Raw genomic sequence first — 26638 nt, 5'->3', positions numbered from 1 at the left:
GAAAACACGGGCAGCTATTAAAAGGAGCAGTGCGTTCCACTAAAGAGAGCATGTATCCATCAGTGATCGGCTTCATGTGTGTGCATGCATGTGTGCAACTCTTATCCTTAAGGTCCCTGCAGCTATGGGAGAAGCATTAGCAGTGGGGGGGGGGCAGACAAAAGGGAGGCAGAGGGTACTGCAGGCAGCACTCTGCTCATTTTTGTCTCAGCGACTCCTCTTTAGGGAACCATGGCTACAGGCGGGAGCATGTGCCTTTTGTGGTTTGGGTGATTGTGAGGTGTGTGCTCGGCTTCGTCCGGGATGCACACAGGGCCCTCCCACTGAGCAGTAACTCTCTTGCTCTCATGCTTTATTGGGGGGTGGGCAAAAAGAAATAGGAAGATGGGGGAGAGAGAGCAAAGGCCGAGGGGGAGGGGAAGAGAGAGGAGATGGGAGGATGTGTTCGCTCGCTCTTCATCTTTTAGCCTGAACCTCGTGTCTGTTTTCACCTCAAAATGAAGTCGAGCTTGAACAGAAATGCTCTCTTCTTGTCCTGCTGCGACAGATATGGACACGGGCGTGTAAAAAAAAAAATGGAGGGATGGCTCCGAGAGAAACAGTGAGCTGAGCGATGACATTGATCCTTAGTGACAGGGGAGCTGTTAAAGTACTGAGAATACACACACTGGAGGGATGTTCTTCCATGTACATACTCAAAGGGGGAACTGAAGCATGGAGCTGATGCAGATTACATAAGAGCTGCACTGGGATGAGGTCTTCACTGGCTGGTAGCATCCACAGGGAACTAAACCGAGCAGAGCTGGAGAAGAAGACGTGAAGATCGGAGGGATAACCTCATGAGAGATGCTTCTAATTATTTGACCGGCATTTGATGTGGCAATCTGCTGCGATTTCACTGAATGGATGTGTTGTCATGACAACAACAGGTAGCACATCTGTAGTAAAAGCATGTTTTCCTTTCTATTTTTCAGATGAAAGAAAGAAGTGGACGTGTAGTGAGTGGATTTTTAGAAGAGGAGGTAGATCAGCAGAGTTGCTTTTTAAAATGCATTTGTCCTGTTCTACCGTCTAACTCCAGTGTGCATTCTGTGGTGTCAGTAAGAGTTTCATTTACTGACTCATAGCAGCATATGTATAGTGCAAATACTCAAGTAACCTTGTGAAAAATGGTCTGTATTTATATACTGTTTTGGGGGTTCAGTAGCTTTCCTAAGGACACTGGGAAGGGAAGATTGGGATCGAACTGCCAAACTTCTGGTTAGAGGAGGACTGCTCTACCCTTCAGCTACAGCTGCCCACTGAGTGCCAGACGATGGGTGGGTATGGCTCTCAGCTAACTGCCATCCTGAACAACCATGCAGCCTCTGCAGACTGTCTTCAAAGGACAGGGATACAATTAGTCAATGTGCTTGTAGGTGCAGCTGTGCCTCAGGAAGTACTAACCGGAAGGTTGGTGGTTCAATCCCCGGCTCCTCCAGTCTGCAAGTATCCTCGGGCTGTGTATGAGTGGTGATAGAAAAGGCACTGTGTAAAGAAAGTGCTGAATGAACGCAATTTAATTTTCATGTTATTTCCTGTTAAGAATTATGAAAAATTTAAAAAAAATCTAAAAAACTTCGCCCTCTTGCAGGTTCTCAGGGGAGACTTTGTATTTGTCAGAGCAGCAGACAGGACAGGGCAGTGAATGTTTTCAGATGTATTTTTATAGTTTAACTAATATCCAGTGTGGAACAAAGACAGTCAATTTTGTCGGACAGTTTGCTGCCCTCCTTTCTCCAGTTCGTCTCTTGGCTCTTAAACCCCAGCTGTGGATGCATGGTGTCAGAGACTGGATGTATAAGAAAGTTATTGAAGACGGCATTTTGAATTGATTAAATATTTCAGAGCGTGTCAGTGATACTGTTTGAAGTTCTGTGTCTTAGCTGGGAGTATATTTTGATGTAATAAAAGATAAGGCCAGGTTTGCTGTCTGGGTTTGTGTCAATGTCTTTTTAAAAAAGTACTTTAAGATAAAGGTGCTTAATCAATACGTGCTATAGATGCTGGGATACAGTGACACCAGCTCCAAACACATTCTCCTGCCCACTGTGTGTGTCCTCCCTCTCTGTTTCCTCCTCCTCTTGTTTTGATTCACACATCCCTGGGTTGGGGGGAGTTTTTGATAAGTAAATGTGCATGTTTCTTTCTTTCTGTCTCATTACAGACTGTAGAGGGCCCGGAGGCACATTTGTGACAGGAATTAGTATGCTACACTAGAAATATTTAAACACGCACTCCCTTCTTCTTCTCCATCTCCAACTCTCTCTCTCTCTCTCTCTCTTTAATTGCCGAGATAGTGTTTGATGTTCAAAAAGAGCTCTGGAGTGGAGACAAAATATTCATAGATCTACACTGTTTAACTAATGTGTTACATCATAGTTTATTATGCTCTAATTTTCGCAAATATTTCATAATGTTTAGTTTAAATACATATAACAAAATAATAAACAAATGTAGATTGAAGAGGCAATCTGGGACACACATTGTTTGCTATTGATTAAGACAGGTAGAGATGCCAGGACTCAGTTTGAACAAATCTTTCTCCAAAGAAAAATTCTATCCTTTTGTTAAGATTTCTTTATTCTGTCCACTTTGGGATGGTCCAAATATGCTGGTAAGGCTTTTTTAATTTTGTTAATCTGTCTTAAAACAATACAGGAAACCAGTTGAGCTATGAATACGAAAATGCATCTCATGACTCATCCTGATTTCTGCATGGTATAAGGATATAAGCCACTGTAGCCTGAATGGTTACTCACACAACACTGCTATAATTATCTGACATGATTAAGCTCTCTGTTTACTTTTATGATTCAACGTAAACTGCTTAGTGAGCTGTTTGCCACCATAAAGTGCAGCTGTTCCATTCGCTAATTGTAAGAACTCCTGCCGAGCGCCCTGCATGTGCAATGGCTCTGCATCAACAAACCACAGGTGAAGCAAGGTGCCCACTTCATAACTGCAGGGATTTTCTTGCTTTTACACACTTAACCTTGATGTTCTTAAAAGAAACTGGTTAGTGTGTGGGGGGTTCTGGTAATTAGAGACTAATTTGTCCGTAGGTGTGAATGTGAAAGTGAATGTTTGGTTGTCTCTATACGTTGGTGCTGTGTCCAGGGTGTATGCCACCTGAGGATAAGTGGTATAGATAATGGATGGATGGATGGATAGATGGATAGCTAGATAGATGGATGGATGGATGATAGATGATGGATGGACAGACGGATGGATGGATGGATGGATGGATGGATGGATGATGGATGGATGATGGATGGATGCATGGAAGGATGGATGAATGGATGGATGGAAGGATGGATGGACAGACGGACAGATAGACAGATGGACAGACGGACGGATGGTTCTACAGGTTTACCTTACAGATCTGCATCAGGTCTCTGCATGAATGTTTACCCTGGCTTAAAGTATAGAATGACTAACATTACTTGTTAAATAAAATCTTTGTGTGGCTCACAGTTCTTGGCTGCAAGTCTCCCAGTTGCAGGGCGCAGAACAAATTTTTCCTGAGCGGGTCAACATTTATATTTACACTGAATATTCAATTTGCAAAGCCTTACAGCGCGTGCACAAGATTTTCCCGGGGCACGTTTATTTTGATAATCCCCATGGTTCCTCTGTGGCACCTGCAATCTGGCAAATCAATGGAGTACAAGTGGTCAACACTAATTACTTTAATCTGTCTTCTGCAGTCGACAAGTGCAGATATGCACCGAGGAGATCGGTTACATTTTTATTCGATGTGTATTTTTCTCCTGGTTTCACAGTGGAAGTGAACAATACTTTACATTCACTCAAACCTGAGGTATTCGAACAGAACTAGAATGTCACTCAGTAGAGCTTATACCATCACCAGTGTCTCCACCAAGATACATTTCTCCTAGCCTAGAAAAAATAGAGTGAAACATTTGAAAAGAAAAGTTGTAGTCGCTGTTGAAAAGAAAGGGAGGCCTTGGTTGAGAATCGCATTTGTAAAAATGATAGAAAAGGTCATGCTAGTTGCCATGACAGCCACAGCTAATTGCTCTTACATGAGACAGTCTGAGAGTGAGTCTGAGCGTGGATGGCCAAGGCTGAGGATACTGACAGGGAGCACAACAAAGGAGCTTGGCATCTCCCTGTAATGTGTGAGCACTTCTCTACGCATGGTAATCGACTGATAACAATGTCGCTCCTATTATTCAAGTTGGTGGAGGGTATTACTGGACATTGGTTTTATCTCCCACACAGATGATGGTGTGACTATTCTCATATCATGGAGAAACTAGGCTGTTGCTAATGAAGAACAGCTTGAGAGGAGGCTTCAATCTGTGACGCTGACAACCCAGCCAAAGACCCCGATAGTTTGCCAGCTCTGCCGTTGTGTCCTGTCGGTGGAGTAAGTCGGTAAATCTGTCAGCACTACTAAAAAAAGCAGAGGGTCTGTTCTGCTAAATCAGGCAGACAAAAAAAGCCATGTAGCCCCAGCAATGAATCAGAGAACAGAATGTGAGAAACTGCCTCAACAAACACACACACACACACACACTCATGTATTCACTAGTGCATATTCGTACATACTGTACGCACAGATGCAGTCAAGGGCACACAGACAAAAGCCACAGAAGCACAAGCACCCACACACCCACCTTCACTTTGCTGTTCTTGAGCAAACAGCCTCGGGCACAGTGAATGAGCATGTCGGCGGTGTGGGCTGACATTCTGTCACACAAAGAGTGTGTGTGGAGACGGTTCATAAACCTAACCTACAAACCCACTATCAACTGTCATTTTCTCGTCCTTCATGGTTTTAGCATAGAGAGTTTCAATTCAGGAAAGTCAGATGATCTTTATCTCTTTCAAATTTGGTCATAACAGAGGAAAGAGAGTGAGGATATAAGGAAAAGCACAAAACTAGGATATGTCTGGAGGAGCTGATCCTCATTACACTGTGGGAAGAGGAGCATGGCCTGCACTGAGATAGACAGGTATATCTGTGATTGGGTGGCTTTGGCACCAGAGGATGAGAGGAAGAGGAGGCAGGCAGGCAGGCAGGCTGTGTGCCAGGGCTTCCCCCGCTGCCAGAGACGCTCTAATTAAGGAGCACAGTGGGGAGAGGGGGCGAGAACAACATCTCTGCACTGTCACATACTGATTTTCTTATCATCTCCACTGCACTGACAAGTTTGTGCTTCTGTGTGTTTCTCTGGTGCCCCTCCTGAGAAGCCGTCTAGTCTGTAGTCACACCCAGAAACATGAAATCAACAAGGTCTTGGTGCTATTTTCAGTGTCTGACGGAGGAGTCTTCAAGTGCTGCTCCACACCCCGAGTGGAAATGAGTGTAAGCAGCTCCAGATGTGTTCATTTTAATCCATACACTATCAGAGCTTATTCTCACTCCGTCATCAGTCCATTTTATATAGAGGCACGTCAAAGGCTGTATAAGCCGATGTATGTTAAATCCACCCACAACATTACTGTGCATAATCAATGATAAATATTTTTGCCCTTATTATCAGCAGATGGACTCTGACAGGGAAGCAGAGAATTCCTGCAGAGAGGGGCAAGGAGTCATTGAATTTTAATATGAAATCTGCTCCCAAACTCTGATACTTTTTAAGTGAGAGTGTAAACAAAACAAAAAAACAAGGGGTATTATTTTATAAAGAATATTCAAAATAAATAATGAAAGAATAAATTAAATGATAATGCATGAAGCAACACTGAGGACGGCCTCTAATGGAAATACTCTCCAGCTTCTCTCACTTGAAATATTTCATGTTCAAATGTAGGTTACATTCAGTGAAGTGAAAGGGAATTTTTAGATAGCACACACAGAACTTCTGTCGTGTGATATATTTTAACTCGCATCTGCTTACACACCTAGAGAGGAAACGTTTCCAGATATTCTAAAAAATGTAAATATGTAAAAACAAAATGCAGGAAAAATGCAAATGAGTAAAATATTCATGAAGTTAAAGCAAGTTGTTCTGTCCACTTACACAAAACATAAAGTGGTAGAAACCCCATAAATCACATAATTCATAGATAAATGGTAAAGGCTCAACAAAGACAGAATAAATGTTGATGAGGAATGGATTGGACTGATGCATTAAGGGAAAAAAATGTGGGAGGGGGGAGGTGGGGCAGTGATGGTGGTGGTACATTTGACCAGATGGGTCCTGGTCTGCTTTGTGAGAGCAGCAGATGCCCTCAGATCCTACAGGCCACAGAAAGTCCCCCAGCCGCTTCAACATCAGAGTGCTGAGGAGGTCGAGCCGGTGACTCCGCCTCGTCACGTGTGCACTCGTTCTGATAGTAATATAGGTTAAAGGTTGATTTTTTTTTATCCCATAAACATGTGATTTAACACAGAAACAAATCCTCTGCTTATGATTGATTTTTCTTCATAACTGGAGAGGCCAGAGGACAGAGAAGCAAAAAACCCAGAGCATGTGTGTCAAGCTTTGCTGCATCTAAAGACACCTGAGATGATACAACTCAATGATATGTTCTTATAAGATTGAAATATTCTTTCATTTTTCATATTACTTCAGCCAACGAGGTGATGTTTTCATCTGTGTTTGTTTGTTTGTTAGCAGGATTATGCAAAAACTAAAGAAACAATATCCACAAAAGTTTTTTTCAGGATGCAGTATGGATCAGCAAGAAACCCATTACATTTTTTTTAATTTTCCCTCTGAGAGATTTTCAACATCTTTGATTATTTCTCAGAGAATAATTCATAGTTCTTAATTAAAGAAAAAAATCATGATGTTGACGGGACTGAAATTTATGAGTGAGTGTGAGCAACTTAAATAAAAATCTGGATAAATCTGGTTTAATACGGGGACTGTTGGACCTTGGTATGTGCTCTACTGTGAGCATTTATAGTTATATAACTGTTTTTTATACATGCTTAAACATTCAAACAAGATTCTCAGGTCAATCAGAAAGGTTTCTAATTTCTTCCATTTTTCAATATATTTCATACTTTCTGAAATTAGTATTTTCCCATTAAAATAAATGAACGTACAGAATGTTCACGTCTTATGAAACAATCACCACATGTGGAATTCATCCACTTCCACATACTTTCACCTCAACACTTGAGTTTTTAACAGGTCACAAGACTTTTTGCTATTTTTGAAATCTTGTGTAGTTTTTGAACTGTTGAAGCTTTTTATCTGGAGTGGACTGGTCTACTTGCAATATCTCCAGGTTAATTAGGGTTGCAGATTGCTACTGTAAGACACTTGTTACACATTTAACATGCAGACATGTGACAGATCTCAATGCTCATCAGAAATCCAGTTAAATGGTCAAACACAGGCTGACATGCTTTCTCTCTTGTATATCACAGTCAAACCTGCCCTGAGCACCATAGAAACACATGACTCATCATCTGCTCCTCTCACTGACTTTGGGCGATGAGGTTTGGGAGGGACTGTGGGTTTGTGATGGAGATCCAGCTGTATACCAAGCACACGCCATCAGACTTCTCTGAGGAGAGCAGCGCACTCTAGTGGACCACAGGGGGTAAGATACAAAATGAAAATGGACACATGACTGGACTGGTGAATTCAGAGCACTCCTGACGCTTCGTTTGCTTGACTCTCTTTATGTGTGACACTTCTGTTAACACAGTATGTTTCCTGATGAATATATCCTCTGCTAAATCAGGCCTAGGATCACAAATAAGACTTCCAACACTTTCATTCAGATTGAAGATGTTTTTAAACAAATGTGTTACAGATAAATATAGTCATAGAATAAACTAATTGTTTGCTAACAATAACTTTAGCAAACTATACTCAAACAGAGGCAAAGTAAAATGAATTTTGAAAATACAAGGCACCAGATCTGTGATCTTGTGTGAAATAGTGAAAATGGAATATGAACATTCATCCGATGATCAACAGTATAGTCCGTGACTCTATTACACTGTGCTTAAAGTCATTTTTGCATAGTTAGAAATGAACATTTAAAATCTTTGGGGGAAGCAGTTAATCTCCATGTCTCACATCCATTAATTCAATTCAAACACCATGCAGAAAAAACATCCTTAAAGTGTCGCTGATCAAGATCCCTGTCGAGGACTGTAAAAGTGCAGACTATTCATGATATGCAATATTAAATGTATGTGAACAATTACTGTCTTCATCCATTAGTCATCCTCTGTCACTCCTTTAAGACGAAGCTCCTCTTGAACTCTGGACAAATAAGCTGGATCTGGATATCCAAAACTGGAATCACAGGAAACACAAGCAATCAAAAGCAATGTAGGAATTTTGGAAAAGGATTGGTTAGAGAATGTCCTGATTCCACAGAGCACTAGTAAATGTGAAACACTGGGTCATGAAACTGTTTTTGCCTGACAGGGTGTTTATGGTGCCCAGAGGATAAATCCCATTCAGTTTGTTGATCACCTGGATGTTCCACCAGCAGGTTTAAAGTTTTGTCTTGTCTACTGAAATACCTCAACACCTACCTGATGGGTAACTTAGCACGAGTTCTGGTTCTCACACACACTCACAAAATCGATTCAGAAGAACATAAACCCTGTATTACAACCAACAAGACACCCGCAGATGAAAGGAGTGGTTCTTCTACAGCAGTGAGGTGTTATACCATTGCGGGCCGCCTCCCACGTTCGTCTTGTGGTGAATGTCGTTCCAGGTGATGGCGTTGTTGAGGCCCGTGGTGGCGGAACGTCCGATGGTGAAGATGAGTCTGCTGTCGAACGCTTTCCTCAGCAGCCTCAGCACCTTCTCTCCCTCCTCGCAGGCTGGCAGGAAGGCTGTACGAGAGGTGCCGCTGTACCTCACGCCGGGATTTGGGTGCTCAGGCTGTAACATGGTAAACAACACATATAGAGATGAAAATGATGTTTTTTTTATGAAATAAATTAATAACTTGTGTTTTCATGACCAAGACACTGATAAAATGTGTGACATAATATCTGTAGGAGGTCAGGTGCATTCTCATGTCTACCTGCAAGAAGCCAAACAAGGAATCATTTTTGAGTTGTGTGAACAATCACATCTGATGAATAAACAGGAATTGTAAAGGAAGCCTTTTCTTTAACAAAACAGAAGCTTGATACAATTTAAAAGTCGTCTGTGTTACACAACATCAACACATCATCACTTCACACTGCCTTTCTGTTTTCTCTGCTGGATGTTAGATGTTGCGGAGTTTTTTGTTTGTCTGCTTTATTTTTGTGCACCCACTCCTCCTACAGATCACTTTACATCTGACGATTTAAGACCGTCTTGTGCACACAGCATGTTTAAGATCCACCTACAAGTTTGAAGTGATGTTCATGTCAGAGGACAGTGAGGGCTGTTCCAAAAGTTTTATCTTGTGTTTCTTAACTTGGTGGATTTTGTATCATTCTCTTGTTTTAAAAAGCCAGAATCTTTTCAGTTTCCCTTTCTTAACTAACTTCAGGACATTTGCATCCAGAAAATAAAAATATATTTTGTAGAATCCATTCTTTCCTTTGCAATATTCCCTGTGCTCCTGGCTGGTACACAACCCCAAAGCATAATATATCGATCATGCTTAACAGTTGGCAAAGGGGGAATTACTATGTGCTGACATAGCTTATGAAGTAAAATGTATAAAATGTGTTAAATGCAGGGGTTTTATTCTTCTTCTTTTTACTTCAAGAATCTACCAAATATATAAATTGCCTGGAGGTGCCCGCATTTACACAAACAACTGGATAAATTACAACAGTTTAATCAAACAAGTATTAGAATTTGTAGAGCCAAATTCAAAACAACTTAATTTTTTCCCCCCGGAGGACAATACTTAGGCACATAGAGCATGTCAAGACACAAGTAAAAACAAGAAAGAAAACAACAATGACATCAGTACCATGTCCACAAACACTTCAGTGCAGTATACTTAATTTATAAAGTGAGGGTAGTGTATATGACTGTGAAAGGACGGTGAACAGGATAACGGCTGTGAAAACTGTTTGTAAGACTGTAGATAAATACTGAATGATTAAAGTGATCAGAGTGCACTGAGGTAAGATAATATGATAATACAGACATAAATTATGTAGAGTTAAGATGAGTGAAGAATGTATGTACAGGACCAGGTAGCAGCAGTTGAATAAATACTGAATAATAAATAAATAGTGTAGTGTATGAATAAATACTTTATGTATGCAGGAGAACTGACATGATTTTTAAGCATTTTACTGGCAGTGAGAAAGAGATATTACATGTGGTGGGACAATCCAGATAAAAAGCACACTGTGTCCTCTGCCTCTACAATGTTACTATGGCAACAGAGGATGCTCCTCTTCAAACACCAACCTGGGGGGGGTTAAAGGTGACTGTCTAAGAACAGGTTTGGGTTTGTTGCATGACTCTGAGCATAAGGAGGAAATCCCAGAGGTGCATGATGGTAAATTGGGTCAGGGCTCTGGTGTGACACAAGCAGCGCCCCCTGGTGTACAAATGTAAAACTGAAAGTACTGAAACTGTGCCCTGCATGTGGTTGTGCGTGTGATCGCTGTCAGCCTCCTCACCCCTTGGATCCCCGCAGCGAAACTGTACTGTATGATGATGCAGCCGCAGTGCTCGTACCCGGGCAGCCGCTGCCAGCTGCGCGTCACCGTCATCGTGCCCTGCGGCTGAGTCCCGGTGTACGCGCCGTGGTACGTGTTGCAGATCGGACACGCGGGCTTCACCGTGAAAACACGGTCGATGCACCGAGCGCAGAAGGAGTGACGACACGGGAGCGTCTTCTCTTCCTGAATCTGCTCCAAACAAATGGCGCAGTCCTCCGAACTCTTCTTCTTGTTCGTTGTGTTTTCCATCTTCTTTTCTTCCGGCTGTGACGCGGCCAGTATCGCGCGCTGCTTCCGCGTGCGTATGTAAACAAGTTGTCTGGAGATTTGTGACGTCAGCAAAATAAAAAGTACCGTGTGTTTCCCCGCAACCAACTTTATTCACAAACCATCTGACTAACAACAGAAGGTGGCGCTATAGAGAGCTTCATTATAACGGGTGGGGAAGCAGAGATGGACATTGGGGCCATAATGAAGGACAAGAACATTCTGCCAGGACGAGAATAAAGTCATCATTTAATGAGAACATGGGGAAAGGTTATAATATTATGGGAATAAAGTTGTAATTTAAAATGATAAAGGTCATAATATCACTAGAATAAAATTGGAGGGTAATTCAATGACAGAAGGTCCAAATATTACGAGATGAAGTCCTAGTTTTATGAGAAAACTGTACCACAATACAGTCGGAGGCTAATTTGATGACAAAAAAGTCATTATATTATGGGAACAAAGTTCTCATTTAATGAAATATCATTCTTGGTGTTTTATAAATGAAAAAGTGATTCTTCCCACAATGTTACTTAGTGAAGGAATGACTGATTACAAATTGCAAATAATCAAGTAAGTGGTTTCTCTAATTCTTCAGTCAGCCAAGTTGAAATGAAGAGGTAGCCTGCCAGCAGTGATGAAGAGTGTCTCTGAATAATTAATTCAGTTATAAGTTGTTAATATAAAACCTCGTGATCATCCTCAGATGTGCACTGGACACCTCAAAATGGAGAGACGTATGGCAGCATATGCTGTTTACCATTTTTTAATAATTTTCTTTGAGCTGACAGTATGAGAGACAGGAAATAAGGGGAGTGGGACATTCATTTGTAAATGTAGTTGTGGTGCAAAATAAAGTAAAACTTGTATTTGAAGTATTTTGAAGCTCTTCTCACTCATCAGTCACTATGTTGTCAACTACATGGTAGAAAACACATGAGCAGAATTCAGAATGTTGGTGTTATTATAGTTTTTGATGCTGCGGCGTAACAGTAAAGATCAAATCCCGATGAGGCAACAACCTGAACTCATTCCAGACGGACAGAGAGTTTAATATGCTTACAATGCACCTAATTTATTTGGGGGACTACACTGAATATAACACAAACCCAAACATAACTTTTTATTCAAGTATTAAAATGTAAAGCACATTATTCTGAATATCAACAAAGTACCAATCAACACAATTAGAAAAGCAAAACTCAAACTTTTCTTCAACAATCGATTTGTAATGAGTGTAATCTCTCTATGATCCATCCTCCTCCTCGGTCATGTTATGCATAGAAATGTTTGCACAGTAGCTTTAGTAAACTACAATCCTGTGTCCCAAAAATAGTTCAGTTGGTCCCTTAACTAAAATACAAAAGGGGATGAAAACATAATAAACAGGGTATTTGATTTATGGATCTAACCAGTCAAATTAATGACAAATGTACCACTAGCCAAGCAGGTTACTGTACTTAACAAAGCATTTTGACACATACAGCATTATCTGTCTGAGGGTTTCTTCAGCATTTGGGCTACAAGAATGTTAATGAAGGATAAGCTAATTTTATACACATTAGTTTACATATTCTAATGAACCGTGTAGTATTTGTACTTAAAGCCAGATAGTACAGCTACAAACATAATGCTGCAAACCTATCAAATAACACCAAGATGTGCCCAAACTGCGTACCATTCATCAGTAACATGCTTTGATTTTTATCAAAAGTGAATATAAGAAAGGCACAACAAAATCAGTATCCCGCCCACCCTAAATCAAATCAATTGTCCCCGTGTCATTTTTTTTTCTCCGTTTTTAGGTCATCTATTCAGATCAAGAAATTTTAAATGAGAACATTAGCAGGCAGATCTCCCAGTTTGACAGGGACGGAGGCATAGATATTTAAAGAGCGTTTGTGCCTTCGATTTGGTTTAAGTGGTCTATATGCCCTTTTACATTTGACATCGTTTTAAATCTGGTAATTAGATGAGCACATTACTAACAAAGGAGGTAATGGGCTCAACACCTGGGAGACATCTTGAAAAACAGAGATGCCCAATGGCAAAAAAAACCCAAACCCAGGCGGCAGTCCTAATACATGTAATAAAAGGTGCTGCATCGAGACAGTGTTTAACATTCTTCCTATTTAGGTAACAATGAAGGGGGGGAAATGGAGATCACACGCAAATGAAGAGTTCCAAGCAAATTGACATCAACTTGTAGTCACCGAGCTATTAGCTGATGGCTGCATTAACCTGTTTGCTCCGAGCACTCTTCCACACAGAGGAAGCAAAAAACCGCGACTCCTACTCCTACTTTAAAACAGACTGCCGTACCAAAGTGCCTCTTGAGTGCTTTAGATTGCAATAACTTCAGAAAATGAATTCTTTCGATTCAAGCAGCTCTCCTCTGCCATATAATCCTTGCAACAAGTAATTAGTAACAATAAAATAAAGAGACGTACACAACAGACAATTCTGGAGATAAAACCCAGAATGTGTGCTTGTAAGAAACAAGAAACAAAGTAATCCCCAGAGTAGAAATAAACATTAATATAACATAAACTGTCCTGATAACATTAAACTTAGATTTCCTAAATAATATATAAGTATTGTGAATTCCTACTCCCCACAATGCTCTTAAATAAGTGCATCAGATTTCAGTCCTATTGCCAAATGTGACAGGTAGAGGATTGTGTAATACAAGAATGCACTGCACTCAAAGTATTTTCGTCCACATGTAGCACAGGGTTAAGCCTAATTCAGAGGAAAGTGAACAAACAGAGGAACAGCTAGCGGAGTGATGTGGGCTCTGCTGCAGCATTAGACGCTCGTCTGCTGAGGGCCTCGACTTAGGCCATCCTTCGAAGGACGGACAGTCTCAGAGCACAACCTGGAGCCGAGTCATGTCCGCCGGAAGGACAAGGACACTCGTAAAGTCGTACAAAGTCATGGAAGACTCTGTCATTGTCAGTCCGCTGTGATGCCTTTCTCTCTGAGCTCCTCCGTCACTCGTACCATATAAGTGGGGTCTGGGTAGCCAAAACTGTCAGGAGAAATAAGAAAAGCCATCAGTGCATCTTTATGAACTCGGACAGCGACAGTGCCTTCAAGCCAAGGACAACAAGAGAGAGCATTTCTTTGCCAGGAACTGTCAGTCATGATGGGACCCATTTTTTCCAAAGGGGCTGTATGTGACAATGCAAATGTCTGAGTCAGTGGCTCTGGACATTTTCCAGACCTTTCCTGCCAGCTCCCTGGTAAAATGTGCAGAAAATGTGCAAGTGAGCCCATGAGCGAACACAGCATGAAAACGTCCATACATTTCACAGTGAGAAAGCAGGGGTGTTGATGACGTTTCTAACACTCAATCGAAGTAAAACTGGAAGAACAGAAATATATCAGAATGAAAAAGAGGTTCCATTCACATATAAGACGCTGACGAACATTTGAGAATTTTTGGTGATAATGGCTGATTAACAGTTCTTTCATTCTCAGGTCATGTCTGAAAACAGCTTTAAAAAAGTTGATGAGATAAATGAGAATTACAACTAAAAGACCATACATACCAGCGGGGCCCACCCCATATTGAGGTCTTGTGGTGAATGTCATTCCAGGTGATGACATTTTGCATGCCCGTAGTCATGGAGGTACCGATGGTGAAGATAAGGCGCTGTTCGAAGGCCCGGCGCAGCAGGCCCAGCACACGGTTCCCCTCGGGGCTGTCAGGGAGGTAGGCCACACGGTCTGTTCCTGGGTACCGGACTCCAGGGTTTGGGTGTTCCGGCTGAGGGCAATAAAACCACCGGGATCATTTTCAAGGAGAATAAATGACTTTTAAAACAGTTGTGGCTCTGTAGTATGTGTGAGTAGTGTAGCAGTTTCATACAGCAGATCCTTCAACAAGAGCAAGAGTTATATCTTTGGAGCAAACATAACTCTAACACGCTCTGCAAGGGAATTCCTGATTTTACACGTAAAAGTCAGTTTGCTCATCAGGAGCAGTATGACTCTGTAAAAACAATGACAATGCCAACTATGGGGAGGATATTTTGAAAGTCTAAAAACTGAAACTGACATTGAATACTTTCTAGTTTCATTACACAAAATGTTGGATGTTGCATTTTTGGAATAAACAGTGACAGAAAATGTTATATTAAACTGGAGGGTGACTTGAAGTTAAAGGTGCCAATGAAACAGCACTGAGGAAACACTTTTAATTTTCACCATATAAATCTGAGCTACACACAAGTGCTTGAGGAATTTGTTTACACAAAATTAACAACAAGAAGTCAAATCTATTCCTCTGCACATGCTCACCGCCTGTAGGCCCGGAGGGAAGCTGTAGATGATGCAGATACACCCATATCCTTCATGGCCAGGGATCTCCAGATCAGGATCTCGCTCTACGATCATCGAACCATTGGCAGGCTGGTTCCCGATCAACTGGCCATACACCAGCCGACACACAGGACAAGCTTTTTTCACCTTAAAGGCTTGATCCAGGCAAGAGCGACAGAATGAATGGCCGCACCTCTCCAGGGTGGTCTTCTCCACTATGTCCCCCATGCAGATTGAACAAGTATTGTTGTCCTCTGCCTCACCATGGGAAGCCAAGCTAGAGTCCATGTCCTTCCTCTGGGCGGCCTCATGAAGCATGGCGCAGGCCTCCTCATCAGCAGGCTTCCTGAACCTCTGCTGCTGTCTCTGGGAACGTCGAGGCTGGGGCGGCGGAGGCTGGAGCAGGCTCCCCTCGCCGTTCGGCTCCAGAACTCCCACGCAGGGCAGCAAAACCCTCTTCCTCTTGTGTCCCCCTTCCTGTTTGCTCATCTCTTTGCGGGCACAGCGGCATAAGTCAATGAAGGCTTTCCGTGTCTCACTGGAGATGGGTCCATCCATCACCCCGGCTCCGGCGGTCCTGAAGCCCTCCACCGGCTGCAGCCTCACGGCGCAGCAGCCCCCCCTCTCTCCTCGCCTAATGATGCCAGCGCTCATCCCCTGCTTGTGCTGGAAGTCAATGAGCCAGGGCCGCCCGGCCGCAGCCAGGTAATCCCACACCGCCTGTGAAACCAGCACCTCATCACTGCCCTGGCCAGCACGCACACTCATCTCATCAGAGGAAACTGCACAGAGAGAGACACACAAAAGTCATCAAAAAGGCATTAACACAAACAAAATTGGTGTGTTCACTTTTGAAATGCATTATGGGAGGTTGATATTTTGCTCAGACATGGCCACAAGAGTGTTATTGTTTCTGCAGGGCTATCTTTTTTTTTTACCATGCAGCCTATAACTATCCAGGCAATGCAGATTTAAAACAACAAACAACAAGACACCTATTCCAGATGTTTAGTTAGCAGTGTGTCTGTGCACGTCAGAGTGGATCTGATGTCTCTACAGCTGTGTGCGGCGGCTGCAGCGCGTCAGTGTCAGCTGTTCAGAAATGCACACTGTAAACAAAGGGAGCTGGAGCTCCGTCATACGCGCAAAAAACACGAACATCCCCGCATATGCAAAATCACAAGAGTGACACTTCTTCACGTGAGGTGGTCGGGTGGTTACCTTGCGATCCCATAAATCCCTTCAATCGCGAATAGAGCGTCCTGTGGAGGAGAGGGAGAGAGGGAGAGGAGAAGCTGAAGGGCTGGAACAGACGCTGCGATCACTGCTGCTCGGCGATAAACACGCCGAGCCTCAGCCATGCTCCGCACCAGCAGCGGTGAAGGGGGGTTCACAGATTCCTAGCTTAGCTTTAGCCTTGGATGCATTTCACGTCAACGTTAAGATAAGAGCGTTTCCCTCGGACACCTCACCCTTTGCCGTCGCTGGTCGCTGGTCGCTGCTGAGGACTGAGGTGCGGATTAAAGCGCACGGTGCTCCATCAGAGGAGGCCTCTCTCTCTCTGACGTGCTGCTGCAGTTTATCCGCGGGTAGTTGCTGTTTTCCAGTCAAGACATGATGCACGCACCTACCCCCGGCTCACATCTCATCAGTCCTCCAGCTGCACTCCACTGGTTGATAACAAACGCCATCCAAAACCCTGCGCCTCGTCCCCCCACCCCCCCACCCCCTATCCGCCCCAGCCTGTGTTTGCTTTCCTCGGTGCGTCCTTGGGGCTAAAACCGTAGCTGCTCCTCTTCTCGTCTGGCTCCCACCGACACAAAGCTGCAGATGTGTGACAGCTCCGTCCAGCCTCAGCTCCTGCTCCTTCCTCCTCTCACTTTCTCTCCGTGGCTCCGCGTCCTCCCGGCCGGAGACTGGGATCAAACACGGCCGTCAACAAGGCGACTGGGACTTACGAGAACCAGGAAGTTCGTCACTGAGCTGACACGATTGGCTGTGTGTGTGTGTGTGTGTGTGTGTGTGTGTGTGTGTGTGTGTGTGTGTGTGTGTGTGTGTGTGTGTGTGTGTGTGTGTGTGTGTGTGTGTGTGTGTGTGTGAATCATACTTTAAGTCGTGATTAACAGCTTTAACAGTCAGTCACACAGTGCTGCACACGCCAATGCAAACAAGAGACCATCCTACACTCCATGGAGAAAAGACCCACTCATCCAGTTGTGATGCAAATCAAGCTGTCAGGGTCCACACACACACTGACTGATGAGGTCATTGTTGATATCACCACTAATAATAATAATAATGGAATTAAACACACATCTCACTAATAAACCCAGTACTGCGTACAGTGTATTTCATATATTTTTGTGGTATTTGTTTTTATTTGCTCTCTGTGTTTTTAGGTTGTCTTCAAGCATTGATAAAAATACTACAGTATATAAATGAAATGTATTATTACTACCGTTATTATTATAAATAAACTTATTGAAATGTGTAACAACAACATATTGTTAAATACATTCTAATCTCACTTTACTAGACAAATACATTTATTCTTACTTTACTGATGTCTATTTTATTGACTGTCCTCTTTACTGCCTTGTCCGTTGTGGGACTAATAAAGGAATATCGTATCTTACTACATCACAGCCATCTTATTTTTATTTCTTAATGATCAATTAGTCAACTATCAAGTCAAACTGCTACTTCCTGTACTTGATAAATTGCAGTGATTGGAGTCCAGGTTGTTTGTTTAGTGCTCTCAAGTCTGATGAGTGTTGACTGCATAACACAGTTGCATTCATCACATTTTAACATCTGATCTAAAAGTAATTGACAATAATTGCACTCCTCAATTTCTTTTTCTTTCAAGACCAACTTAGAAGTGAGGACCATGCTTTGTGAAGACCAGTTTGTGCAAATGGCCCCAGGAGATAATTTAATCAATGGCAACTGTCAACTGCTTTTTTCCACAGATATTTGAAGTGAGTAAACAAAACCAACAAATCTACTAGAAAACTAGGGTGACAGCTAACAAGGCTTAATGGGCTGTACAAATAAAATACTGGCAACACAGGAACAACACAGTCTCCACCGTGCTGCTTTTCACTATAGGGCACCTGGGTTTTACTCAAACATGTGACAGTTGCTGCACATCACAAAATGGAAGACATTTCCTTTGTCTAAAACAGATCCATTAACAAACTGGTGCAATATACTATACGATCAAACTGACTAACTGTATCTCAACGTTGATACATGGATTATTACAAAAACTTAAAGAATTTCCTAAGCCTGATTAATATCAGCTTCTCTGATGGGTTACCAATCATAACACTTACATCAGTGACTGACTGTGGGCTCGCTGACTGTTCTCTTTTTTCCCCAGATCTTGTGTCAGATGAGTTTTACATGAGTGTAGGACATCCAGCTGTGAATCAGAATATGAAGTCATATCCTTGTAAAGCTCCTATGGCTGTGATTGTAGTTTCCAAGGGTTTTTTCCCCATTATTCATTGCATGTGGAGCTGCTCCAGGATTTGTGTCTGGCTGCATCATCACAGCCTTGTTTCTCTGCTATTTAAAGGAAAGATGTCACATTATTAAAAGTTATCGAGTAAAACGTTTTAGTATTAAAATAATAATGTAAAAATCTATCTTGTAATTTAAATGTGTTTTTAATACAAGGCTGGAACAATGGAGTGTACAGCAAAACCAGAGCAGCTGTTCTTGTTTACCGATCAAAAAATGTATTATTTGTTAGTAATGAATCAATTAGTAATTGATCCTAGAAGGCTGATCTTTTTCTGTTTGAAAAGTTAAATATGTCAGATTACTAACAGTTTACAACAGTAGTGATCACGTGAACAAACCCTCTCACATCTGCACAGTATAAACACACATAATGTGTATTGCCTCATGGTTCAATGTTTAAGAAAGAAATTTCCTCCAGTCATTGATTTTTGTTTACAGTTAAGTCATTTGAAGCTATGTGAAACTGATCCTCTTTGCACAACCAGACTTGACCAACTCTATAAGTAGCATCATTACAATCATGGAAGCGTTATAAGGTGAATACCATACAAGTTTTTCAATGTTAAATGGATTGCAGGAAGATATTAGCCCAAGTAAAATAGCAGCCAGTGGAGTGCATGCCTCCTCTGCACAGTCCCTTTATAAAACCACTTGTATATTCACTAGATCTGGATTTTTACCTGAACTTGCACCAAATTGCACACACAGAGAACATCTGTCCCCTTAACATGTCTGGTTTTTTCATCAAGAAAATCTGTCCCCTGATGCAGATTCACATAAACATTTACTGGGTTCTTCTTGGGTCATGCGCCACCGCACGGCAAAACCTCATTGAAATTGGTTGAGTAGTTTTTGTGTAATCCTGCAAACTGTCAAATAAACATACGAATAAAAACTGTTGAAACTAGGTTTACAGACTGGTGCTGCTACTTTGGTTTGCTTTTCAGAGGGTCTATAATATCCACAGCTGACACTAAACAGGCCTTATGAGGGAATGGACCTGGACCTTGCTGCAGAATGTTATACCTAAAAAATATTTTTTCTCTCTACCAGACACGATTTCCCCTTCTCATAAAAACTGATTAAAGGCTGGGCAGTTATACTGTAAACTTTAACCACAGCTCTCAATCAATAAAAAGAGCCCTTTATGAACTTCTCCAGCCCGGCATCTGCTGCATATCATTTCTCTTGTTCTTGAAAAGACAAATGTCCAGCACAACGTGATCAAAGTTGGAAACAGAGACAGGTTATTTGTCACCAGTAACCTGCAGTATATCCATCTCTTCTCTGCACCGAGCTTTTGTCAGGATATGTTTTCACTTTCTTTTTCACACCACCGCTCATGTAGAAGATTGTTATTCTACCTAAGCCAGCACCTGTGTTATTTGTGGCTCATTCCCACTGAGCAGATGAGGCTACTCTTTCCATTTTCTCACTCGCTGCCTCACAGTGGTGATGCACGCAGTGGTACAGTCCAACAGCTTGAAGCTGCTCCCACAGTGACGTCAGCTGGAGCCTCCATGTTTTCCTGTAAAGTCACCACTCATTTTCCACATGGAAAACACATGCAGTTATATTATTGTTTTATTATATTTATCACATCTGGTCAGACTAAAACTGGATTTCAGAGAAAGGGGAAATTAAGGGATTCCAAGAATTATAAGAGCTTTTCACAATTGTAGGACATTTTATACACTAAAGTCAATGAAAGAGTTATTAAAATTAAATAATTGTTGGATGTATTGAATGAAAATCCTTGGTGGTATCAGTCTTATACTACTCCTATGATGAAATAATAGGCATACTACCTAGTCCTAAAGGCTCTCAGTACATTTAATACTTGACTCAGTAAAAAGAAGGAATTTGACAAGACAATACAATAAGTGGCCTTTGCTGTTCGAGCCTCTTGATTGTGGAGCATAAGACACGTTGCATTTTAAATCCCTTCTTAAATAGGAAAATATGGAATATCAAATATGTTGCTGGGTTGTATCACAACAAATCTGAGATTAGGCCAGTAATGTTCACTTTATCCCTTGGTATTTTATGTTCGACGGCTTTGTTTTCAATTGACTTAATTTGATTTTATCTAGTTGTTTTGTAACTAAATTAGTATTATTCTACAGCTTTAATTGCTGACCTCCTGTAAATTATTCCACCAAATGGACCTGAACTACATTTTCCTTAGTGTTATTTATGCCTTAGTTCATTTCCACTTGTGATAGTTATAAACTAGTTATGATCTTAAAACTATATTTTTGACTACAAGTCCGGAGAATGGTGAATATAGTAGATGTACTCCAGTGGCACTAAGGACTAATTATATTATAAGAACTATATATAATACATGATATAAGAAAGTCTCAAAATTCATCTGTGTGATTAATGGAAGTATCTAGACCCAGATGGTGTGTAGTAAACCTGGGACCAGTGTTCTCTTCTTCACTTTATTCCTCCTTTAACAGCGTGTGTCGTACTGTTGGTGATGAACATGGTACAATCGAGTTATTACAAATGTCTTACACTGCACTGAAACTTTCCCTCTTTCATTTCTTATTGGATCTATTTCCTCTTCTAATAATAATAATAATCCACGTGAAGCACCCTGCCTTGTTGAACGGTGCTGTTTAAAGAAACTTGCCTGGTCTCAGTGATGGGAGGTCAACTCTGCCTCTGATGCTCTCTCTCTCTCTCTCTCTCTCTCTCTCTCTCTCTCTCGTGGTCGCGCCTCACGCATGCGGGTGAAGATACTTCACGTCACTGGAGAACGACGAAAATACGCGATACATGTGTCGGTGTAAACGTCAGTGAGCTAACTCCACTAACACGATCTCTCTGATCTTTTAGCTGCAGCTTGCTAACGCTGTGTTTTTTTTTATCGTGGACTGAAGAGAGACTTTCATTCCCGAAACAGTGAAGATGTAAGTGTTTACTGCCTGGTCGCTAACTGTCGTTGCTAACTAGCTAGGAGTTTTTGCTGCAGTGTAGTGGATCTGCCTGCTAACGTTAGCCAGCTGAGCTAGCACACGAGTTAGCCTCGGCGTGTGCCGGGACTAAAACTGCACAACTAAATTCCCCACAGCTACATTTCCTCAAGCACGTTGCAGACTGTCACCGGCACACATCGATACACTCGTCCTCCGTTTGGTTTACGTAACGTATGCAAGCTGAGGTAACGGTGGCTAGCAGGCTAATGCCAACCTACAAGACGAGGGTACTGCTAGCACTGGAAAAGCATGGTGTCACGATTAGCCGGGAAAACGAAAGCTTGCGTTAGCGTTCGTTTGTACTTAAGCGTGCTCATTAATGAGAACATGTCTTCCAACACAAGCTGTCCTTATCCCACCATGAATGAATGCATATCTCCAAACCATGGCTCACATCTATAGAACTATATATATCTCACTGGGTGTAGCGTCGTCCTGCTCCCTCTGATTGCAGTGATCTAATTGTTGCTGTGGTGTGTGTGTACAATCTGTAATGTAATATTGGACGGTCCATCATTTTGATGAGGGCGCATCTTTCTAAGTGTGTTTCTCACACAACAGTAATAGTTTTTAGGTCCAACAATGCTGGGTGCTCTTGAATGAATGAGTGAAGCGTCCATCATCGTGCTTCAAGCGTGACCTGAGATGTACTGCACCCTGTGAACGTGGATGACTGAGGCAGAATAACCACCCCCTGCTAATTCACCCAACAATAACACCCCTGCTCTGTCAGATTAGACTGAATCATGGATGATGTAAGATTGTCCCCATGTTACTTATCCCCTCGTTCTCCTCTTTGTCATCAGGCAGCCTGCACCAGCTAAGTGGTATGACAGACCGGACTGTGTTTTTGTAGAGTTCTGCGTGGAGGACAGTAAAGATGTGCATGTACAGTTCGACAAGTCAAAAATTGATTTTTGGTAAGTTGCATTAATTACACATTAACTGACCAAGGATCAGTGTCTTAGAATTATTTCAAGCATCAAAATCTAGTAACAAAAAACAAGATCTGTTTTTGAATGGAGACAGCCCGATAGTGGCCTCAGATTTCCGACACCATTGTGTGGCATGCTAAACATGTAGCCACATATACATGTAGCATACCCACGTAACAGGAAGACATTTGACTAAAATCTAATGAAAAACATTTTTAGGTTTAGGAGGTTAAGAAGCTTTTTAGCCCTAGTCTGTGGTATATTCTGTGAACAGAACTGTGAAAACACATGTGATGTAATGGTTGTCAGTTGTTGTTGGTAGTCGACAGTGAAATATCTGGCTCCCTTTTCGTTTGGTCTTACAGCTGTGTCAGTGGAGCAGATAACATCAAGCACCAAAATACATTGGACCTCTTCGCAGAGATCGACCCCAAAGTATGTTTTCTATCTCTAGTCATAGTTGTAGCTCTGCCATGTGTTGGATCTGTTTTAAAACCTTCATCAAACTTTCTGTTTCCCTCAGGGATCCAAACACAGACGCACTGGCAGGTCTGTGTTGTGTTGTTTACGAAAAGCAGAGGGTGGGAAAGCATGGCCACGACTCACCAAAGACAAGCCAAAGGTAACTTTCTGCCACTGAAAGACTTGTCAGTCCACAGACATTTGTCAACTTTCAGTCTGGATTTGTTGCACACAATTCTAAGAATACTATGCCCCCTATCTGTACACCCTGTAAATATCAGCATTCAAAAGACAGCTGGAGTAAAGTGAGTAAATGACAAATATCGCCTTGCTGAATCATTTGAGTCTATCATCTTTTAGTGCAACTGGCTGAGTGTGGATTTCAGTAACTGGAAAGACTGGGAAGATGACTCAGATGAGGACATGTCGAGATATGACAAATTCTCAGAGGTAAGCACATTCAATATGCCCAGTGCCTCAAGTGTGAGTGTGTCCACATGTACTTTAGTCCTGATAAACTGATTGATGTCTCTTGTGTGTTTCTCCAGATGATGAACTGCATGGAAGGAGATGATCTATGTGATTTAGATGAGGTAAAAAAAAAATGTCAACACATATAATAAAGTGTTTATATGGTTCATATTATTTATTACAGTGAGTGGTGGTGTCTGATTGAAGAAATTTTAATCAAGTGAAATGTATGTGGTTAAGACGTTTAGGAGGAATTGTAATTGTTACTTTTACTTTTTGTTGCAGCATTATTCTCCAGACGGTGACGATGAATGTAAGTACTATTCCAAATTAGCTGTCTAACAATTAGTAATTGGCTGTCACTAGATGGTGAGAAGAAGACTGACACAATGCTAAGTGGTACAGAGCGAGTAATTAATTTTCTCTCTGTTCCAGAAATTCCCGACCTTGAGTAGAAGAATACAAAAGCAACGCCAGTAGTAAACAAAGCAAGTTGTAAGTCTGTTGAGGAGAGAGACTAGGCACGAGTTGGCAACCACGTTGGAGAAGAAACCTCATCTCTCTACGCTGTTTCCATAGCGAAGTCGCTCAACAAGTGACAAGGAGTGACTGTTGGATACAGACATGCACAGAGATCCGTAGTGACATACAGTGCTGTGCTTTGCTGTTCTGCATGGACAATTCTGTTCAAATGAAAATGTTATTGTTCATTGAGTTAAATGACTGTAATGGGATGTGCTGATGTCTTACACCTCTTTTTATTTGCGATGTCAGGTTAAGTATTGATCATGGTGATTTCTAATGAAGAAAAGAAAACGCAAAATGCCTATTTTCCAAAAAAAGTAGATTTTTTTAATGACAGAATTTTTCCCCTTTAATGTTTGTATTGTAAATTGCACTTACAATGTTTGTTAATTTAAAACAAAACTGGAGTTCTGCTTAATTGTAATGGATTCTCCAATGTATGTCAGGATCTGAAAATATTAAACAAATAACATATTTCAGCATTTAGAATAATAAACAGATATGCTTTTGCAACAGTTTGTGTTGAGATTATGATAGAAGAGTGTTTCAAACTGCATTTAGTACCTTTGTAAAGGTGAGCTTTTCTCTTGTCAGTGTAGCAAACATTGCAGATTGCACATTGTCACAGAATCACAAGTTAATTTCTTCCATAAGCATATTGCATTGAAGGCAGAAATCCTATGTAGTTAAAAAAAGTTTCCCAAGTAGTTAAAATAGTGCAGGATATAAATGTCACATACACTAGAACTAAGCTTTTGAGGCTTTTATGTCTTTGTTTCAACATGTGTTGAACACTTGAGTTTGTCTTATGCTGTGGGAGTTTGAGCATACATTTCTAATAAACTGCTTCAGATTGTTGAACACAAGGTTTAAGTACTGACCCATCACTTTTTCATTTTTCAAAAATGTATCTGCACAATTTACACAGAAGATGACGTAAATAATATAAAGTGAAGGTTGAGGAGAAAGCTCTCCACATAACATTTCACATAATACAAAACTGTCAGGTAGAAAATGGTTTGACTACCAATGAGTGACAACAAACCGATATGTACAAGAGCCATCATGTCAAGGTAAAAGATGCATGTATGTGAATTTCCAAAACAAAAAGATAGAAGTAAGCTACAAGACAATTCATTCAGGAAGGGATGATTATTACAATCAGTACACTGACCTGCCCATATGTACACTGAAATATTTTTGTTACAATATTCACTATGTACATATTGGTTGTTAAAGTTTAACAACTCCTATGTCTACGAAAACCTTTACCAATCCAATATGATGTCTCATTAGTTTGAATAACATAAGTCAAGTCACCACTTGAATCAGCAAGTTGAAGCCTCTAATCAGATAAACAAGAATTCCGTGCTTCATCTGTAACCACAGAACAGCATGTCCTCGAGGCAAGTAAGGAGGAACAATTACTTAATTATTATCAACTGCTGAACATGTGAGTTTTGCATTAAGCTTGAGCAGATGTGAAATGTCACTCTGTAACCACTGCGTAGTGCTAAAGCTTCACAGTTCTGTAATCTACGGTCAGATAATACTTCGCATTGGCATTTCAGGGGTTTTCCATATTCTCTGCACTTTTATACTGAGCGTAAAAAGGGAAATGGAAGACTGATGGTCCTTTTTTGCTGTTAATTCTCTTTGTAACTTGTGCAATCTTTCAAAAACATGGCACCTGCTGTATGTTAAGGGAAATATCTGCTATTGAAACTTATCAAGTCAGTAAAAGCCAGAGATTATTCAAAGTCATGACAACAATAGATTATATTGATGAAATAAATATTTATGATCTGGGGTTTCAAAGTTTCCTGAAATGAGACATGAGTCATGTTCTTTAATAACATGTTTTCACCATTGTGAGCTTCTACTGCACTGTGAAATGTTTTGGAGCTGCATGTTGTGTAGGAGTCAGCAGTCTGGACCCAGGGAACAGAAAAGAAAATACAATGCAAGCACCTTCCCAACGCCCTCCCCTGTAAAACTAAACTGTGGGCTTAAACACACAAAAGCTGGCTTACCACTGATGGCCGGAGTCATGAGAAGGACATAATACTCGTGACAAGAGATGCATTAACTGGCAGACGAATAAACGTTCAGGATCAGATCAACTTGATCTTTTGAAGAAGGGGGCAGTTTCATTAGTAACAACCACTGCTGTCCTGCAGTTTATTCTTTTCACCGTGTTTTCCCTAACTCAGGTGAAAAAACAGTCAATTGTCAGGCTGCTGTGAGAAGAGAAATCCTGCACACTGTCCTGTACTTGCAAAAAAACATTATTACGTGTACATTGCAAGTATACGACAGTGTGCTGCATTCCTCTTCTCTCACCTGCATGTGCATTTTCTTCTACCCACCTGTCCACTGTACTTTTGAAGGTGTGCATCAGCCTTATCATTGTTGTATATATGTTTGAAAAGCATCGTCCAAACTGCATACATTCTTTGCTAAATTCTCCTAATGCTATTCCAGAGTAATTCTCTGGATCATCT

The 26638-nt window shown here is 41.3% G+C and overlaps 3 protein-coding genes across 5 annotated transcripts; 1 reads left to right on the top strand and 2 right to left on the bottom strand.

Moving 5' to 3' along the window:
* Nucleotides 1-7754: 7754 nt before the first annotated feature.
* On the bottom strand, nucleotides 7755-10982 carry LOC109630647 (probable E3 ubiquitin-protein ligase DTX3). Its single transcript, XM_020088951.2, has 3 exons — nucleotides 10586-10982; nucleotides 8668-8885; nucleotides 7755-8282 (listed from the first exon to the last, which is right to left on the bottom strand). Exons 1-3 carry the CDS (start codon nucleotides 10874-10876, stop codon nucleotides 8204-8206), a joined length of 588 nt encoding a protein of 195 aa, XP_019944510.1. The 5' UTR covers nucleotides 10877-10982; the 3' UTR covers nucleotides 7755-8203.
* A 964-nt stretch (nucleotides 10983-11946) lies between these two features.
* Nucleotides 11947-17213, bottom strand: dtx3 (deltex E3 ubiquitin ligase 3). Of its 3 annotated transcripts, XM_020089541.2 has the most exons (5): nucleotides 16696-17213; nucleotides 16445-16485; nucleotides 15203-16005; nucleotides 14452-14669; nucleotides 11947-13928 (listed from the first exon to the last, which is right to left on the bottom strand). In XM_020089541.2, exons 2-5 carry the CDS (start codon nucleotides 16455-16457, stop codon nucleotides 13853-13855), a joined length of 1110 nt encoding a protein of 369 aa, XP_019945100.1. In that variant the 5' UTR covers nucleotides 16458-16485; nucleotides 16696-17213; the 3' UTR covers nucleotides 11947-13852. The 3 variants fall into 3 exon arrangements, with proteins under 3 accessions (XP_019945100.1, XP_019945098.1, XP_019945101.1); XM_020089539.2 differs by having other exon boundaries at nucleotides 16445-17213; XM_020089542.2 differs by lacking the exon at nucleotides 16445-16485.
* Nucleotides 17214-21461: 4248 nt separating this feature from the next.
* On the top strand, nucleotides 21462-25000 carry ptges3a (prostaglandin E synthase 3a (cytosolic)). The gene is made up of 8 exons (XM_020088735.2): nucleotides 21462-21675; nucleotides 22548-22661; nucleotides 23042-23111; nucleotides 23200-23298; nucleotides 23499-23588; nucleotides 23687-23731; nucleotides 23895-23922; nucleotides 24045-25000. Coding segments are annotated over exons 1-8 (450 nt in total). The 5' UTR covers nucleotides 21462-21673; the 3' UTR covers nucleotides 24047-25000.
* Nucleotides 25001-26638: the final 1638 nt, after the last annotated feature.

The sequence above is a fragment of the Paralichthys olivaceus genome, chromosome 6 (assembly GCF_024713975.1).
Source record: "Paralichthys olivaceus isolate ysfri-2021 chromosome 6, ASM2471397v2, whole genome shotgun sequence".
Classification (NCBI taxonomy): Eukaryota; Metazoa; Chordata; class Actinopteri; order Pleuronectiformes; family Paralichthyidae; genus Paralichthys; species Paralichthys olivaceus.
The sequence above is the reverse complement of the archived record's forward strand: the minus strand, read 5'-3'. Positions and strand labels throughout refer to the sequence as shown.

Bases quoted from the DNA above. Each gene is read 5' to 3' on its own strand.
- LOC109630647 (XM_020088951.2), bottom strand. From the start codon at position 10,876: ATGGAAAACACAACGAACAAGAAGAAGAGTTCGGAGGACTGCGCCATT. The intron at 8,886-10,585 runs GTGAGGAGGCTG...ACCATGTTACAG, and splicing joins TCGCTGCGGGGATCCAAGGG to CCTGAGCACCCAAATCCCGG. The intron at 8,283-8,667 runs GTATAACACCTC...CTGTGATTCCAG, and splicing joins GTGGGAGGCGGCCCGCAATG to TTTTGGATATCCAGATCCAG.
- ptges3a (XM_020088735.2), top strand. The intron at 22,662-23,041 runs GTAAGTTGCATT...TTGGTCTTACAG, and splicing joins AAGTCAAAAATTGATTTTTG to CTGTGTCAGTGGAGCAGATA. The intron at 23,732-23,894 runs GTAAAAAAAAAA...TTTTTGTTGCAG, and splicing joins ATCTATGTGATTTAGATGAG to CATTATTCTCCAGACGGTGA.
- dtx3 (XM_020089539.2), bottom strand. The intron at 14,670-15,202 runs GTGAGCATGTGC...TATTGCCCTCAG, and splicing joins TCCCTCCGGGCCTACAGGCG to CCGGAACACCCAAACCCTGG. The intron at 13,929-14,451 runs GTATGTATGGTC...TTCTCCTGACAG, and splicing joins ATATGGGGTGGGCCCCGCTG to TTTTGGCTACCCAGACCCCA.